The sequence below is a fragment of the Protomyctophum parallelum genome, assembly GCF_964188405.1.
Source record: "Protomyctophum parallelum genome assembly, chromosome: 11".
Taxonomy (NCBI): Eukaryota; Metazoa; Chordata; class Actinopteri; order Myctophiformes; family Myctophidae; genus Protomyctophum; species Protomyctophum parallelum.
Window position 1 is genome coordinate 32,189,926 of NC_139707.1, and position 19,471 is coordinate 32,209,396.

General features: G+C 39.6%; 1 protein-coding gene across 1 annotated transcript in view; it reads left to right on the forward strand.

The window, feature by feature from the left end:
• Nucleotides 1–1,317: 1,317 nt before the first annotated feature.
• The window catches only part of LOC310866971 (uncharacterized protein), a gene marked incomplete at its 3' end in the record, with an annotated part of 43,227 nt that continues 25,073 nt past the window's right edge, over nt 1,318–19,471 (forward strand). The window contains exons 1-11 of the mRNA XM_083776766.1: nt 1,318–1,470; nt 4,287–4,364; nt 4,595–4,688; nt 8,399–8,534; nt 11,273–11,391; nt 12,159–12,220; nt 12,716–12,883; nt 14,430–14,623; nt 16,184–16,302; nt 16,720–16,823; nt 17,528–17,668. Coding sequence (XP_083632892.1) covers nt 4,299–4,364; nt 4,595–4,688; nt 8,399–8,534; nt 11,273–11,391; nt 12,159–12,220; nt 12,716–12,883; nt 14,430–14,623; nt 16,184–16,302; nt 16,720–16,823; nt 17,528–17,668 — 1,203 coding nt within the window. The 5' untranslated portion in view covers nt 1,318–1,470; nt 4,287–4,298. The remainder of the gene's footprint in view (nt 1,471–4,286; nt 4,365–4,594; nt 4,689–8,398; nt 8,535–11,272; nt 11,392–12,158; nt 12,221–12,715; nt 12,884–14,429; nt 14,624–16,183; nt 16,303–16,719; nt 16,824–17,527; nt 17,669–19,471) is intronic.

A 19,471-nucleotide genomic window follows, 5' to 3' on the forward strand; every position in this document is an offset into this window, starting at 1 on the left:
CCGCAAGGACCACCCCACAACAATTGCATGAATAATGTTTACCGTAGTCAATAACAAGGCATAACACAGTCATTTATATTTGTAATATATGTTTTATTATTTAAATCTGTGTTATGTAACTTTTTGGTGCGAATAACATGATATTTTGTCCAATCTGTATGGTAGAATATGTTGATACAATATAACATTTGTTTTGGTTGGATTTGCTCTCCCTACTCTTTTATTGAGACATTTAGATTCTGTGCCTGGTTTCACACAACAGTCCTCAGTCCTGTTTCTGGTTTGACACTTTCTCTCTTGAGCAATCTCAGTGGTAAAAAAAGAGATTCAAATCTAGTGTAGAACAGGAATGTAACAGTATAGTGCAGCTTTAACATGAATGATCTTATAGACAGATTAATTTATACTTAGCTGCTTGCTGATCTACAAGCTCATAACATCACTGCCACGTTGTGAGCTTGCAGATCTGATATTTTTGGTGCACGGACTTGACCTCCGACTTGCACCAAATATAATGCGAAAAGAGAAGGTTCACACACTGATCCTAAAGCGGGTTTCTTTACAAAGAACATTGATTTGCATGAGAAATGCTAATCACCTCAACCACCACCAAGTTAGTCTCGCGTAGCCAGACTACTATTCCACAATCTCCAAATTAAGCATTTAAAAACAGCCTGGCCACTTGAGAGTTGAGACTACTACCAAGTTAGTTAAATCCATTATTTGTCAAGAATGCAGCTCCATTTACAGTACGAAGCTGTATGTGAAAGAATTTCACATACAGCTTCGTACTGTATTCGTACAGTATTTCACTGAAAATATACCTGTGTTGCATCTGTGCTTTTTATTACACGAAAAACATCAATATATCATAAAAAATGCAGTTGTCCTCTAGATGTTTTGTGTACAGGCCTAGTGATTGGTGCTATTTGATATAGCCTATATGATGATATGGTTATGTTCTATTTTAATTGTTCTGTGTTTTCAAATGAGAAAATCTGCTAATTGCACAAGAGACATTATAGCGTGACTTCTTCCTGTGGGGAGAAACCCTCCAGGGACAATGCACTGTACTGTAGCTAGCTAGTGCAGTGATGGAAGAACGTGCACCTGCTTCAGTGAAGTTGTGTCTGGACTCTGGAGCCTAGGAGGAGCACACGCCCCTTGAACAGATTGGAATCTTAGCTGCGTTCAGACCGAGCGTCGTGTTTTCCAGGGAGTCAGTCGACAGAACGAGAAAGTCTGCTATCGGATCTGTCAGTAGCCTATAGCCTATACATCACTACTACAAAGAGGAATTATTTTTTCAACTTTCGAAATTGTGGTATATTTAATTGCATTTTTGTACTGGAATATAAGCGAGTCTACCAACTGATGGAGAGGACCTTATAGGGACATGCTCTCCTCACAACTCTGTGGCGTAGTTCGATAACAATTTACCGGGAGGAAGAAAAAAAACCGAAATAAAAGGTAAGTTTAGTTGTAGTTCTTAAGTCTACATTATCACACCATTATTGACTTAAAATAATAGCCTACAAATCATTGTCCTAAATAATGAGCTTAAAGAAAAGAAAAATGGCTTCAGAGAACACAGTGTTGATTAGAGCCAAACGATGTTGCCTGTGATTTAACGAGGTGTTTGTGCTAATTTCACATGCTTTTAAATGTCGTATTGATATCCAGAGATCCCAGACTAATTAATATGTCATATGGCCTAGTTCTGCCACGGTTTTATGCCACAGTAGGCTAGACTTATAACCATGTATAGCCTATACTATGGGTTCTCAACGTTTTTAGCCGGGGAACCCCGGAAATGCTTTGGCAACGTCTCGGGACCCCCGACCCGACCCCCAATATAAATTGACTGCTACAATAATAATAGAGACAATGCACCATAAATAAATACTGAAACCAGATATAATCATTAAGAAAGGTGTATGCATGTAGGCTACTATGTGTACTATTATGTAAACTCTTCATTTCCATTTTCCAGCCATTCAGTTGAAAAAGTTAATTTTTTTAAATTTATTTGGGGACCCCCCAAAATAATTTGGCGACCCCCCCGTGGGTCGGGGTTCTTAACCCGACCCACGGGTTAAGAACCCCTGGCCTATACTACTGCTGCTGACTATACCAAAGCAAGTTGTCTACCCTAAATAAGGATAGCTGCATGTGAAATAAATTAGTAGGGCAGCTAATACAGGCTATACACTGCCAATTGACTGGTAGAATCATTTTAGCTGCATTTAATTGTGCACAGAAATAGGTAAAGTATAGGCTATACCTATATTAAATCTAATATATAACTTATTGTTCTAGATCTAAAGGTTTTATTTAATTTAATATATATATATTTATTTTCCCCTCTATAATGTCCATCCACGTTTTGGCCTAAAGAATAGGCTATGGTCACGGATATAAGCGGCCAAAATGAGTTTTCGCAGACTAGCTGGCATCTCTGAGAGAGACTCGGAATATTGTTGCTGCTTCTTTGCTTGGAAAGGAGCCAGCTTAGGTGGTTCGGGCATCTGGTTAGGATGACTCTCGAGCTTCTCCCTAGAGAGGTCCTCGATCCACGTCCCACTGGAGGGGGGGTCTCCCTCACGGGCAGACCAAGGACCAGATGGAGGAATTACATCTCCACACTGGCCTTATAATGCCTCGGGATCCCCCAGGAGACAGTTACTAATGTTGCTCTGGAGAGGGAAGTCTGGAGCTCTCTGGTGGAGCTGTTGCCTGTGAATTCCGTTTGTGTCCGAGCATAGGCATGGTGACACCCCGCCTGCCTGTGATTGGCCTACCGACACTGCCTGTCTTGACTGTCCTCCGAGGTGGATATGCTGGATAGTCTGATGCGAGGTTACTCCGTAGTATGGTATGATACAAGAGAACGCTAACTTGTAAGTTTTATTTTTGTAGAAGAGGCAAACTAATATTGTTTATGCCGTTTGCTTTGATGGAATAATTGATTGAACATGCACGCCATAATATGATTTGATTTGGGTGTGTTTGTGTTTTGTGTAAACTTGAAACATTATTGTACTATAAAAATATATATTTTCCCTTCATCTTTATCCATTTTAGTGTAATAGTATTAGTTTACTATAATTAGATTAATACACGATAATCAACACTAACACTTTATTTAGAACACACCCAAATCATAGTACAACATACGTGTTATTCAATCAAAGCAAACAAACAATATTAGTTTGCCTCTTCTACAAAAATAAAACGTACAAGTTCGTTACAAGGCTGCATTCTGTTGTGCGTGCCAAGCTGTCATTCTCTTGTAACCTATTATTTATTTCTCAATCTCACCACGGAGTAAACTCACGTCTCGGAGGACAGTTAAGACGGGCAGTGTCAGTAGACCAATCACAGGCAGGCGGGGCGTTACCATGCCTCAGCCATGCCTATGCTCGGACACAAACGGAATTCACACGCTGCCACCACGACCCGACTACAGATAAGCGGTTGAATCATGGATGGATTGATGGTTTTGGCCTATAATTTTGAAGTCAAGTAAAGCCTCACAAATAAACTACTCATTTTCCTAGTTTCTGTATGAAGAGACAAAAGTAGCAGCTGCTCTGCTAATCTGAAACATGAAATCTGAAAGTTTAAATTGACCACTAGGCAGTAACACAAATTAAACACAATATTTCTTTCCAATCATCACGAAACTCACAGGGTACTGTATATGTCTAATTTTATCTAGCACAAATTTGGTCGTAATAAATCAATGACATGTTTTAATTAAGCCCAAATTATTTTTGCAGTAGGGGTGTTGCTGCAGATATTTTTCAATAAATGAATGAGCGTCTGTCCGATCATCATAAAACCTGTTAGTTGTCTTTAATACAGGCATTCAATTTCCAGACTCTTTGCAGCAGGGGTGCCCAAAAGGTAGATCGCGATCTACCAGTAGATCACAAAGGCTGTGCATGTAGATCACATGACATGCCCCTAAAGAATATTTAAATATAAATAATAATTTAAATATAAAAACTTTTTTTTGCATCTGCCACTTGAATTAAGTTGACTTGATTGATTGATTCTCCCCCTCTATTTCCCATTCCAAGTGCATTTGACTTATATGTAATGCCAGCGCTGCTATTCCAAAGCCATTTTCAGCAATGGTATTATAATGTTTTCGGTGGGTACTGTAGATCTTGTTGAGCTGGTCAAAAAAGTGTGGGCATCCCTGCTTTGCAGCTTTCAACTTAAAACAGTCCATGTTTGTTTGAACGCTATGAATTTTCACACATGTGTCTTTCCCACAGTTTCCTCCACTGATGGCGTTCTTCCATCAGTTGCGACTTCTAATCTGGAAAAATGGCCTAGGCGTCATCAGACAGCCAGTAAGTGGGATATAATTTCATTTAGGCATTGTACATTTATTGAACACTTTAGCACTGCCACTGACACAATCCCATTTTGAGTTTTGACCTTCTGTCGTGTGTTACATGTATGGTTGTATACAGGTTGACCTACAAGGCCAATAAGACCATTTTAGGTTTTATTTGTCACTGTGGCGTGCCGTGTCAATATGTTTCTCTGATGCATTCTGTTGTGGTGTTGCATCTTCCAGGGATGGTCATTGACCCTCGTCCTCTGGCCTGTCATCATCTTCCTCATCTTGGCCATCACCCGCCACCGCTTCCCTCCAGTAATGAAAGATGCATGTAAGTGTATTGTACCATATCATAATTTCTATTCTATATTACATTTTTGTGTGAGCCTTTTGCACTAGAAACATTTCAACTACGTACATACATACTGTACATTATGTACATGTCACAGCCAGAAGGCACAAGGATGATAAGACAGTAAAATGTATATGTTAACACCCACAAATATGTGGGAACAGGACTACATACAAATACATATGTACTGTAGGTTATAGACTTTAAACTGTGAATGATAACATTTATACAGGTTCTTTCTTAACCAACACATGCCTACAACTCAAGTAGTGTGTTTGCAGCCCTTTCTGGATAGGTCATGTGGGGGGGCCGGGCCCCTAAAAGATAATTGGCCCAGGGGCCTCCTAAATACGTCCCTGGTGACGTTGATTCCCTTCTCCTACACGCCTGTACTAGTGCGTGACGTCAGTGAAATTAAATGGTTAAACATTATATGAAGGGCAAAAAAAAGAAAGAAAGAACGATAATCAGTTCAAAAACTCCAGTGTAAATATTTGGTGAGTTGAACCCATGATGGTGGCGATAGCTTCCAGATTGGCCTTCAAAAAGATCTCATCCCTGTAATATTCTAGTGCTGTTGATATTAGCATTAGCGAAATGTATAGGCCTACTGTATGAGTGAAAGGATTATAAAATAATGATCTAGAGTAGACAGACATACTGTACATTTTCTGGAAAGAATGCTGTCAGACGTCAGTGTCTCGTAACAAGGACCATAATCTGGGATATGACTCTTAACAACCAGTTAGTCCACCCATCTTTGTCCCCCAAATCTGATCAAATTCAATAGACGAGAAGATCTTTCTGTAACGTGATACACTCCACAATAGGTTTACAGTAAATCCCAAGAGAATGAATTTAAACAAAAGCTTCCAGACTCAGTAGTGAACCACACCTTGGCCAAGAATACCAGCAGGTACCAGACCAGATAGCCCTGATAAAAATGATGAACAGATCCTCGTCGGGGCTGCTGCACAATAAACAAAGTCCAACGTGGTCTCAGAGGAGGCAACATTTCCCAGAAGTCACTCTAATGAAAAATGGGTCACAGGGTCCTTCACAGGATCCAATTTCCTTGAAGAGTTTCCGCAAAGATTGTGCCACAGCTAACGCCACAATACAACATAACATAAGATAATTTTACAAATAATACTGGGTGTAATGACAACAGTGGTGTGCACAGATAGATACTAGGGGGTGCTAAAGCACCCCCTGCCCTTTTGGCAATGTGCCCTTTTGAAGAAAAGGGAAATGTATACAGTGTACACTGTACAGTGTGGACCATGGTGACATTGATCAATTCTTGATAAAAAGCTTCTGATATACTATTTAGGCCCGGAAATCTAGAAATCTCACACTATTAAGGCAACCAGCCGGTTCCACGTGCTGCACAAGGTGCCCAGCTTTTTTCACTTGAGCACCTGCCCCTCTAAATTTCTGTGCACGCCACTGAATGACAATGTAAAAGTAAGAAATAAGAATACGGAAATTAAGATAGATTAAGTAGAATAGCAGGTGTGACCCTCGTACGGCAGGTATAGCATCTTTAGCAGTGGTGGGGAATGTTCAATCTAGGCAGAAGAAGGCATACATTCTGTTTAGCTTTGCTTAGATGGAAGGGAAAGATGATTTAGTGTAGTAATATAGTGTAAATAAGGTCAAACTACTTATGGCCATCATCTTGTCTTGGAGTGCATTTAACTGCTAGTGGTATGGGTCCAATAATAACTATAATAAAGGCAGGAGAAGACCTCAGGATGGAATAAGCTATATTGAAGATGTTTTATATTTGTGACATCAGTGTGATGTTGACACTTGACAGTGTACTACAGTAGAGCTCACTTTTGAATACAGCCTTTTTGTGAATCAAACAGAAACACGAACAATAGCTGTTGCCCATTACCTAGACTCTAGGTAATGGGCAACAGCTATTGTTCGTGGGGACAGCACTCTACGTCCTAGAGTGCTGTCCCTCCCTACCATTGTTGCATGCGATCCGAGCTTTCAAGGTCAGTAGGCACAGCTATAGAAAGTATAATTGTGTAAACAAGGCATAGATCACTCATGTGCTACTGACCGACAGTATCATGTCACGTCATCTTATGCTGTGGTACCACTCATAATTGCACTACTATGCTTATTACTGTAATGTAATGTGTAGTTGTGTATATAGACTTGTGCCTGGAATGGCACAAAGCGTGTGGCTTCTCTTTAGAACATGTTGACATGCAAATCGCTTCGTGGCTCAGCCAGTTAAGTAACCTACAATGACCACCATAAAGCTTCTTGTGAGCGCGAGGACCCAGGTTCGAATCCAACCCGTGTCTTGTCTTGGATGTCTCTCCTTTCTCTAGATCTCTCTCTCTCTCTGCCCTTGGTTTCCTGTCTTTGCACTCACCAATCTGAACTAAAAGCATACAAATGCCACAAATGAACGAACAAAAAAGTTTACATTGGAATGTTCGCAGTATCCTCTATATTATTATTTTTTTTTTTTAAGATATTTTTTTGCGGCTTACGCCTTTTATTGTTTTTTTGAAGGGACAGACAGTAGGCTGACAGGAAACGGGAGAGAGATGGGGGAAGAAATGCAGTAAAGGCCGTGTCGGGCTCGGGAGTCGAACCCGCGGCACACTGCGACCGGATTACCAGTCGGGTGCCCAGACGGTTACGCCACCGCCTGGGCCTATATTATTAATTTAAATGTACTGAAGAATATTCAAAGGCTTGAGATAAAGTGACGGGGATTGATCTGGAGATTGTGTCTCATCCCATGTTCCGTCATGTGATGCTTATTTGTCTCCATAATTTTGTGTCGCAAATGTTTGCCTGTAATGACATGCCCCAAAATTAGGGACACCTGAGTTAATGTGGTACAAAACCCTTCAACAATTCAAATATTGTTATACCGCCACAAGGCTTAGATTAATTAATTATGCAGTCAATGTGTTAAAATAGACTAGGATAGATTATTAAATATATTTGTTAAAAAAAGAAAAGAAAATACATACATGTCGGTTTTGTGATCCCAGTGCGCGGCCAAGATAAATTGTCCTGTCTATTACCAATCATCTTGCAATTCATTCATGTTTACACTCATAAGCCACACACTTAAAGGGACGTTTGTTTTATATGCTCTCTGTGTGTTCTTGTCATTCAGTTGTGTGGCTTTCACTGTCTGAGCTGACAAAGTTCTTCTGAACGAGGGCTAGTGTCGTTTATGTACACTCTAGTTCATAATGACTTAGGTCATGATAAATATCAAGGGAGTACGTACTGTTTACTAAGCTAATATTACACTTCCAGCAAGTATTTTGTGCTAGATGAAGCATTGCAGTTCAATAGAACATTAACAGCTATGGATATCGGGCTGATACCATGCAGTTAGGTCAAGGCTTCAGAGATTTGACTTCCTTTTGCTTAAACTTAAACTTAAATAATGATGTTTATAGTAAGTAAGTAAATGTTATTTATGAAGCACCTTTCAAACGGAGATTTGCTGTACATGGACGGACGGACAGACACACAGAGAACAAAACATACTTTCTCCCCATGCCTTCGGCCTGGTGGAGACAATTATGCGTTTATCCGCTGAATCATTCTTAAAAGGTGTAACCTCCTTTTTTGTGTTTGAGAGTGTCTCCCAAGGGCTTTTGCAGTACAGTAACGTTTATTGTCATGTCTTTCAGGCTATACGGGTCCCAAGAACCTGCCCAGCACAGGATTTTTCCCCTTTCTGCAGACCCTCATGTGCAACACAGACAGCAGTTGTCACAACAAATCACGTACGGTGACTCATGGACAAACATCCAGAAACGGTCACAGGTGGGCAATAATGCTAAGTATATATTTTTATTTCAAAGACCCCCAGCGTGGTATGCAATTAGGCCATGAACCCCCATGACTCCGAGTGAGAAGGGTCCATTTAGTTTATAGCTATATTATGATTCAGGTCAGGACCCGCCCCAAGGACCCGTGGGAGTCCCTCGACCACACTTTGAGAACGACAGCTTTACAACAATATTAATATTATTGTATCGGACATAATGTTACAAAGACTCTGTTTTTGTGTGACAAAAGTGATTATTTATATATTTATGAATTACATGAAAAACTCTATCATTGTGGAAATAAGTCCATGATGGCCTGAAAATGTACAAGTTTAATGTACATAATGACACGGCCAAAATAGGGATGCCAGGGTTAAAGTGGTTAATAGAAAATTATCTCTGGCTTGTTTGGTACACAATGGCTTCCTTGTGAGAAAACATCAAAGGTACTGCCCAGTTTGAACTCCAGGTTCACTAATGCCTTGTGTCAACATTTCCCATTGGACCAGTATCATGTGATTAACAAGAAAAGGTGTGTTGGGAACATCCAGCCTGAGTTACGGGTAGTTGCGGGTGTCGTCGTTCAACTATACTGACCAGTCACAACCTTCTTTTCTTTCTTTAGCAACTCATGTTGCATATAACAGAAGCATCATCCACAGACACACAGGCGCTTTTTTACTGTTTTCAAACAGCTAGTAATGTATTCAATGAATCAATCAATCAATCAATACTGTAAGAGTAAACCCATTAAGACCTGAGGCTGATTTTAAAAAATGTCTAAAAAAATGTTTTCTGAAAAATGTATGTTTCTATTATATCAGTGGTGCTCAAACATTTTCATGTCAAGGTCCCCCAAAATTATATGTATTAAATATAACAAATATAACATAAAATGTTCATGTTCATGATTATGAGCTTGTATACCGGTATGCTATTTTTGAAAAGCCAAATAAATCTAAAATGGGTTTTAATGGGTTAAAGTCCAACTGTTATGTAATGCAAATTCAACGAGACGAGCAGGCATTGAAAAATAATACACAATGATGAAGCTAATTACCCCATCACAAATCGAGGGAGAGGGGTTTGCCTCTGCAGCGTGTTTAATTATTTGATAACCACTTAGATCAACGTTAAGTTTCCCTTACACAATCTGAGTTGATTATCCTGATTATACCATGGCCACTACCTAATGATTAAAAACATATTTGTAGAGTTGCCAATGCCCTCTTAGCACTATCTTCATGAGCTTTGCTTTGGATTAAAGTATTACAGTAGGTGGGTGAAGCCATAGTAACCACTTAGAAATGAATAGCTATTCCCATTACTATATGATCAGTCAGCTGATATTGTAGTAAATAGTAATGCGTCTGATTTTAACATGCACATTCCAGGAAAGTAGGAAAGTTACATTGAAATCCACGTTGTTGTTTAACCACTTGAACGCTAGCATCCCTATTCTGGGGCTAACAGTCGGTGATATTAGCAGATCTATAATCATGTTGCTGTGCCTTGTGACACATGAGCTTGTAGATCTGCTATTTTGGTGAAGATAGTTAGTGTAGCGTGAAAATGGGAGGCGGCTTAATGTAGACTAGCGTAGGAATCCAGTCAACTAGGTAAGTAGGTTTAGTATAGTGTGTTTAAGTAGTTTACAGCTAGTGCAATCTTTATTGTACATATTAATTACATTCCAAATATTTTTGCAATGATTGGAGCGCAGATACGCGGGTGTCTGAATAATGTGTGCCTTCTGGCCATGGTATAAAATACGCCTATAATACCATGTTTGTACCTGGTGGTGTGCTGAACTACATGCTAGTTTGTTGCACTCTGTTGGAGTTGGAAACAGTCTCTTTGGTGTGCAGCTACCTTTACCAGGACCTTCTGGCCAATTGTTATCTTTGACATTTTCACATTTGTATTGCCACCAAGTGTGAAATTCCACAGATAGAAATGATGAGAAAATCTGTTCATCTTTACCCACCCCTGAATGAATCTTCAAGGTATGCTGTATGGCTTGTCTTCGTTTAGCTTAGTCATTTCTGTTTGTTGCTTTGCTATTGCGTTTGCCGTTTCTCATTTTCTCCACCCATGTCACGATGCCTCTTTTGAATTCAGTTGTCATTTGTTGCATAAGATGTTGATGAGTTGTTCTCTTTTGAACACTGGCACAAGGAAACTAAATAGTGAATACACAGCATGGACAAAAGCCTCATGCCTCGTTATATCACACTCACATGTAGCATATAATTTTATGTCAGCCTTTCTTTGACTTCTTTTTTCTTATTACTGCATCGGCAATTATGCAACTTAACCCCTTTCAACCTCTTATCCCTATTTTGGGCATGTTTTCACGTCACGTTGCAAGCTTGTAGATTGGCTATTTTTTTAATTAGCTATACCGTCGTATATATATATTAAAAAACTCTCAAATGTATGTTTTTCTTTTGATTACAATTGATTTTGCACTTTCCCACACACTATTGGTCAAAACATCAATAATTAATCAGTCGTCTAGGTCTCTCCAAAATTGGGATGATCATTGGACCCAAAAGTTTCTATGGCATGTGAAGCTGTTCTCTCAACCTTTCTTCTGTCTTGATTGGGGGAGGAATTAGGCAGGAGAAAAGCGGTGGGAAAACATACCACCGTTCTCCTTTTGAAACTAGCTCAGCCTCTCTTATGTACAAATCTTTCTTTTATGTACAAGTCTTTTATTTTGTATTTCAGTTTGAAAAGCCCACCCATAGGATCGGTAGTGGAAAGTGCCAGCAGTTTCCACAAAGTATGGACCGCGGAAACCCCCTGGACAAAGGATACGATGTTGGACCTCTGGGAAAATATTATGAGTATGGCATCCTCTTTGTATATATTATACGCACATACAAGGTTTCTGCACGATAGCAACAATATTGACTGTCACTGAATGTCACTGATCACTGCACAGAGAATGTGCCCTTTGACTGGGCTCTCCCTCAAGAGGTCTTGCCTTTTGCCAGACCTGAATTCTAAATAAGAATGTGTTCTCTGCCTGGGTAAATAAAGGTTCAATTTAGCCAGTGTTTCTCAAACGTTTTAATTTCAAGGAGCCCCAGTTTGGTACACATTAGGCCACAGACCACTGACTGCTGACCCCATAACCAAATGGACGCTTACGGGTCCATTTGGTCCATTTGCACACTCTCAGTTACAGGGCCACCAGAGCTTATTTTAATGATGTTTAGGACACAAGAAACACTTTCCTGGGTGCCATAGGGTGCAAATTTCAAATTGTGCTACTGTTATCTACTAAAAAATACTATTAACATTGAGTGACTGCAGTTTTCTTCCAGCGGTGAAATGAAATGTCCCTTTAAGTGTCCATTTGTAATCAGTAATTTTTCTGGGGACCCCCTGAAACCTGTAAGGATCCTGGCCTGGGGGTTTCCCTGTAATGTATCCCACTTTGAGAACCACTGAATAAAAATAAGATAAAATAAATGGGTAACATTTACTGTAACTCTCCCCAGCCTCACTCCTCCAATTCAAGCTTTTATTGTGATCATAGAAGTTGACCTAGTACATTACCATTATCATGGTGGTGGCCTGTCTCCTAACCAGTGTGTTTGTTTTTAAGGTTCAGTTCAACATCATCGGCCCATGGATACATCTCTCCTGGATGCTTTCAACAACACTCAGGTAGTTAGTACTAAAGTGTAATGATATAACCTGAATGAATAACCTTTACTCACAGATATAATAGTTCAATGCTTTGGCTATCTGTGTATATACAAACATATATCTGTGACTGAGCCACTTTACATTAATTAAATGCTACAGAAAGTTATACAATATTTGTTCAATCACAAAAGCAAGATTTATGCATCATGATTTTACCAAAAACAAAGCCTTTTACCAAACTAGCATTTTTCCCAGGCACAAGGCTTTCTCTTAAAAGTGCACAAGTACAAAGGAATTTATGAATCAATGCAGAACATTTAAAGTGGACATTTACCTTTTTTATTTTAATTACATTTTGAGATTGCTGTAAAATGTAACGATGATAACTAGTTATCACCTATTTTCAGTGAATCACCTATTTTCGCTGTATGTTTCCCTATTTTTGCCAAATATATCCACCAGAATAGGGATGCTAGGGGTTCTGGTTAACTGATGTGTTGAATTCATTCAAAGCCCTCTCAGGCCATGCTGGAGTCCATGAACATGGCGAAGCGGCTCCTCTGCAGCCAGGCTCTGTCTGCGGTCAACACGTCCTCCCACAGTCCACTCAGCTTCGGAGTGGTCACCTTCTGTCAGTCCAATGACACCCTGCTGGAGGTCTCCCTGCTCACTATCAACAAGGTGTGTGTGTGTGTGTGTGTGTGTGTGTGTGTGTGTGTGTGCGCGTGCGCAAATTTAATTGAAATTGATTTTGTTTTATTCTGTGTGTGTGTGTGTGTGTACATGTATTACTTGTGAGGTGGAGCTCTTCACGGGTCCAAAAAAATGGTCCTGATCCCGAAAATAAGAAAGCCACACCCGAATGGACCCGTGGCAATTTCATCCGATTCCGACCTCTTCCGAGATTTCTTTCAAATTATTTCCGCTATTCCGAGAGATCCGACCCAGGCAGACATAGATCAAGAGTTCACGTTTTAAGATTTTCCATCTCATCGGCTAAACGGGGGGGGGGGAACATTTTCAATGACGTTCCACTGTTGCGCTACATCGAATATTGCGCAACAGACGCTCCCAGCCTGTGGAGCGATGTGATCAGTTTTGATATCAATAATCTCCGTCCTTTTGATCAATCTCCGTCTTGAGCGCTGGGCGTTACTAATTGATAGGGCGGAGAACTCTGTCCTGTGCACTCTGTGTTAACAAGACGCCACACTCAATGCACTTTCCTACTTTGCTCTCTTTATCCACAATTCATGAAGTGGGGCCACGCAGGAGAGTTGTCATGGTTGCTTGTTATATTAATTTGCTTTGAGCTTTGCTTTCACCTCGTTGAGGTCAACACTATTGTCGGGATCCATGATATAATATAGATTTGCACACCATCTTTTCAAATAGCACAGCCATGCATGTCACCTCAGCCTAAATTATTGTTAAACAGAACTTCAGTTTGTTGCGTTTTTTCCTCTGCAGCGCAGCAGAGCACACAGCGGACACAGAGAGACAGAGTCATGTGTCTTGTTTTTCCCCAACCAATCCTTGTGTTGATTTGATTTGAGTTCACCTGTGTCCTGTTAATCTTGTGCCTATTTAAACCCTGTGTTTGGTTGTGTTCTCTGTTGGATTATTCTTTATTGTCTTGTAAACCTGAGTTCCAAGTCTGTTTGTTTGATGGTGTTGCTCTCCTGCAAACCTCTGTTAGGCCTAAAATAAACTTCCACTTGATTCTGACTTCCTCGCATTTGGGTCCTACTTGGATCACATCCTGACATAATAATCCAACCGAGAACACAACCAAACACAGGGTTTAAATAGGCACAAGATTAACAGGACACAGGTGACCTCAAATCAAATCAACACAAGGTTTGGCTGGGGAAAAACAAGACACAGGTGAAACAAAGAACCAAAAATCAGGGAAGGTGAGACAAGGCAGGAACCAACTACAAAGGAAAACAGGAAACACAGAGCATCACTTCAAAATAATATTCAAGAACACCATAGCATAACTTCAGAATAAGTTTCAAGAACAACAAAAACAACACACGGAAGGCAGATCGTGACACTTTCATAATATTTTTGCTTCGGCGTCAATTTCACTTCCGCTTTTCCTAGTTGCCTGCTCATGTTAGGCAGTATGTGGAAATGTCCATACTGGCTGCATTGAATGGTGGAAGCGGGTGGAAATATAATAACTTTGTTGCGATGTTTGTGATTTTTGTTGTATTGTCAGATGCTGATGGGGATAATGCTCCAGGACCCTGGAGATGCCTTGGCGGCGGCCGGCCAGGTGCTGGTGATGTTCAACCAGCTGCAGAATGACACCTCGCTGTTGGACAGTCTCCTGGCCATTCCCAGGCTCCTCTCTGCTGAGTCTCTGGACCAGGCGCTGGTTGACACGCACATGCTGCTCGTTAACCTGCAGAGGTAGGTTCTGTGGGCAGTGGTGGAAAAAGTACTCAATTGTTCTACTTAAGTAAAAGTATAAATTCTGCAATGTAGAACTACTCCGTTACAAGTGAAAGTCCGGAATTCAAAATTTACTTGAGTAAAGTGAAGTACATCATTATGCAGAATGTCCCATTTTTCAAGTTTTCAAATGTATAAAAATGCAACGCATTGTGAGCTTGTAGATCGTCTTTCAACTATTTTCAAGTGGCCAAAATGTATACATGGCTGAATTGGTTACTGTATGTTTTGTAATAATAAGCAAAAGTTTTCAAATAAAGTACAATATTTGCCTCTGAGATGTAGTGAAGTAGAAATAAAAGTAAATACATTTGTATTGTATTTGTACAGTACTTGATAGTATATTTATGGGGTTTAAAAATAACATGATTACCGGTATTGTTAATTTGTGTGTTTTTACAATTATTTGAGGGGCCACTTGCAATATCCTTGCGGCCCACAGTTTGAGAATCACTGGTTAAGTCCCAAACATACTGTAGGTCAATTACATTTAAGGTACTCTCTGTCAATCTCTCTAATGAGAGATTGGCTACGTTTACATGGACAGTTAAATCCCCTTTTCATTCAGAATAAAAGTTAAATCCTATTAAAAGTTGTCATGTAAACACCTACAAAAACACGGAATGAAAATGGCCAATCTGATTTAAACTTAGATCTGATGTAACTGACCAGATTATTCCATTTTTAAATCCAATTGAAACAATTGTGGACTCATGTAAACACTCATTCGGATTTAAGTTCATTCTGGTCTTTCTGTGCATGCTTGTTTCTATGTAATTGGTATGGCTATATTATGCTCTTGTTTTGTGATTAATTATAAGAAACTAGACATGTTTAATTTCACATCTCTGAGAGCAACCTCTCATAGGCTACAGGATACATCAAATATAAAGTAATATGGCATAAAAGTGTTTTATTATTATTATTATTATTATTATTATTTTGTTTTACCTGAAATGTAGTGGAGTAGAAGTAAAAGTATTGGACATTGGAAATACTCAAGTAAAGTAGAAATACCTATAAAAATTACTTTAGTACTAAAGTACTTATTTACTTTCCACCACTGGACGTAAACATATCCGCCCCGCCCCCTATCCAATCAGAAGCCTTCCCAGCCCCAAACCTGATGTGGAATGAAATAATGGGATTTAAAAGTATTGTCCATGTAAACACTCATTCGGAATGACCATTTCCCATGTAAACACGCAGCAAAAAACGTACTTCTGAATTAATGAATTCTGAAGTTTTCATTCTGAATGACAAAGCCCTCATGTAACCGCAGCCATTGACGAAAATCCCTGTCACAAATTGTCATGTAGTGGAACCACAAATGACAATCCTGTGGGTACAGTAGGTGGCAGTTGTTCCATAATTGCGACACGGCTTGAGGAAAAACCGGTTTCCTCAAAGTATTGTGCGAGCCAAAGATATCGTGACAGTCAGTAGCCTGCACTTAAGTGTGCGTGAGTAATTTGCGTGTGCAATGATTCAGCGTTTTTCTTTCTTTTTTTCCTTCAGAGCCATGCGCATGGTCGAGAAGAGTTTCCCTGACATGGCTGACGCTGTCTCCATGGTCCACCCAGTTCTGGCTGGAGGCATTAATGTGATCGTGTACATGGAGAAGTGGCCTGGCAGAGGTTAGCAATGATTCAATGAAACATATACCATAGTACCCTACAGTTTCACATTTCAATAGTTGCTCCCTATTTTGGCCATGTAGAAAGGTAAACTTTTTTGCTTTTGTTTAAAACATTTCACAATTTAAACATTTTAGAAATACATATTTCCCCCAGAAAAGAAATAATAAGCTAAAATAGCAGATCTACAAGCTCACAACGTCTCACATCATGCATTGTTGTGAGCTTGTAGATCAGCTATTTCCGCTATTTGTAGTATGCCAAAGTACAGTACACATTGGTTAACACGCATCTGAATTAATTGCTAGTTATTGCAACCGTAGGTCGCAGTTTACTATGAAAACCTGCATTTCCCGTCAGTCAGTCAGTGCTTGTCAGTGCTTATCCAATACAAACCTGGTTTGCTTTGATTCCCAGATGTCTACATTACTCTCGGAGATGTCGTCACGTTGCAAAATAACAGCACACTAAGCGATGCAGTCCAACTTGTTCTACAGAGGGTGACAATACCACTAGACAAGGTACTGTATGTGCTTATCTCAGTCTCCAAACAGCAAGATACCGTATTAGAAATGCATATTGAATACTAAGGAAATGCTTACAGTAATTTATGTAAGAGTCTAGACGTCCACGGTTTCTTTATTGTTACATCCTACAGTATGTGCAGGTATATGAATACAATTATTTTGTTCTGATTCCTCACGCATTGTAGCAGCATTCATAATACGAATAAGAATAGATATGATGCTTGAATCCTTGACACAAATACTCATGTTTATGATACATAGATGCTTATATTTCTAGAGGGTGACCCCATAGATGGGATGGTAACTGTTGTTATTTATTTTCTTTATATATGGTACTTTACTGTCCAATATTATTGTGTGTGGGTGTGTATGTGAGAGTGTGTGTGTGTGCGTGGGAGTGTGTGTGTGTGTGTGTGTGTGTGTGTGTGTGTGTGTGTGTGTGTGTGTGCGTGCGCACGCTTGCTCGCTCACATATTGTTTGCATTTTATTATTATCCTGTCTGTGTGTGATCTCCTACAATTATAGCATTTATCTACTATTTTTACTTTTTATTTCCTGAGTTGGCAACACATACTGTAATGTTCAATTGTTTGTCTTTTTGCTTTCTGTATGTCCTTGTCTATTTCTGTTCATGAAAAATGAATAAATTTTAAGTTGAAAAAAAAGAATAAGAATAAGATCTTGTCGTCCAAAATAGGCTATGGGCCTAACAATGGACCGGCCCATGCTTCATGCCTACATCTGTGAGAACAGCTCGCTGTGGCTCTCAGCAGCATGCATGACAGGCACTGTGGATATGCTGCTGAACTGGATCAGTCCCGACAAAGTCGCTGAACAGGTACACAATGTTATGAGGTTAGCACATACAGTACTGTATATGCAACACCAGCAGAGCAGAAGAAACACAATGCCCAACAGGATTATGCTGTCTTCTTTCCCGACAGGGCGAGTCACATACAGTATCTGTCACCATTTGTCAATTTTTCCTCCTTCCTTCCTTCCTTCCTTCCTTCCTTTCTTTCTTTCTTTCTTTCTTTCTTTCTTTCTTTCTTTCTTTCTTTCTTTCTTTCTTTCTTTCTTTCTTTCTTTCTTGCTTTCAACATGCCTCCTTCTCTCTGTGAGTCTGTGAGTGCCATTTAGGACTTCAAATAATATTACTAATCATATTACAGTTTTATGAGCTGGGGGCGTGTTGTATGTCATATTGCAATTTTGGGCATGTTAAGAAGCGCTTTCGACACCCCGTGGATTGCGCAAAACGGCCTTGAATTAGTCATGGGTGTGTTTAAGGCGTGTTTGAGACGTACCCAATCAACATGTCCGTACTATTCTATTTACCAGTCAGCTGATGTCACATACGGAATGCGCACTTTGGGGATCGTGGTATTACATTTCTTCAGGCTGGCACCATAGAAGACATGACATGACTTTGTCACATTTGGGTTAATTATTCCTATTGCACTGCATGCTGTCACCTTTATGCCTCAAAATAATTTGTTTCTATTGAAAAACACCAGTAAAATAACGTTTATTATATTTTATTTCATTCAAGTCATGATGAAGGAATGAGTTGAATGCTGCTGCTATAATGCTGTGCCTGTGGCCCCGATGTATTATGGTCTTCGCTCGTAGCATTTTATTGAAGAAGACTTGAATCACATACAGCATTTGAAAGCAAACTTCCCAAGGATTATGGAGATGTTTTTATTTATTTTTAAGGTTGAGAAATGAAAGAATTATGGCCGTTTCTAATCTCAACATTTTACAAAAAAGGCTGTTGCCATGTCTCATAGAAACAAGTAAATAGGTCTATAAAAATAAGCGCATATAACAGGGGTCTGCAACCTATTTTAAATGAAGTGCCATGTTTTTATTTTCTAGATAGTGAGTCTGCCATATCCAGATTCATTTTAATGACACCACATTAAAATAAAAAAACATATTTTGATTGTCCACAAATTTCTTCCTTCTTTTTAAATATGTTCTTGCTCATTGTTATAATGATCATTATATATATCCCCCTGCAGTCAGAGTTCATAGTTTTAATCTTGGAAAAGTTTAATTTAATTTTTGGATTAGCCGTCCTTAGTTGGGCAAATGCATTCATCTGGGGATCCTTGACATGGGAATGTGCTGTGTGAGGATCACTGGTTTAAACAACATTAGGAGAAAAGCCCAAATAACCACTTTAGAAACAAGAAAAGCAACCACAAAATAGCACAACTACCAATATTTACAAGCAACTTTACAGAAAAAGAAGCCGCTTATAATAAACAGACATGGCAACACTCTAGCAGCCTCCCAGAGCCGCTCAAGTGTAAAATCAAACAGTGCTTGTTGCATTTATGAGGTGGTCAGACCCACGTCTAATCGTTATGCGCTGAGTGTTTCTAGGTCAAGGGGCTTAATAGCAAATTGCGCAAAGCGAAAATAATTAACATATTGACACTCCCACAATGCTAAAATATTCAGGAACGCCGTATGCCATAATGTGTGTGCGTTCAACACGGGGCGAGTGCGTTCAACACGGGCCGATATGCCTTTCATAATACCATTGTGCGCAGAGCGAGGGCAATTTCTGTATTACCCCATTGTAAAACGGATCTTCAAAATCTGGGCCTGTCTCTCCTGTCAAAAATGC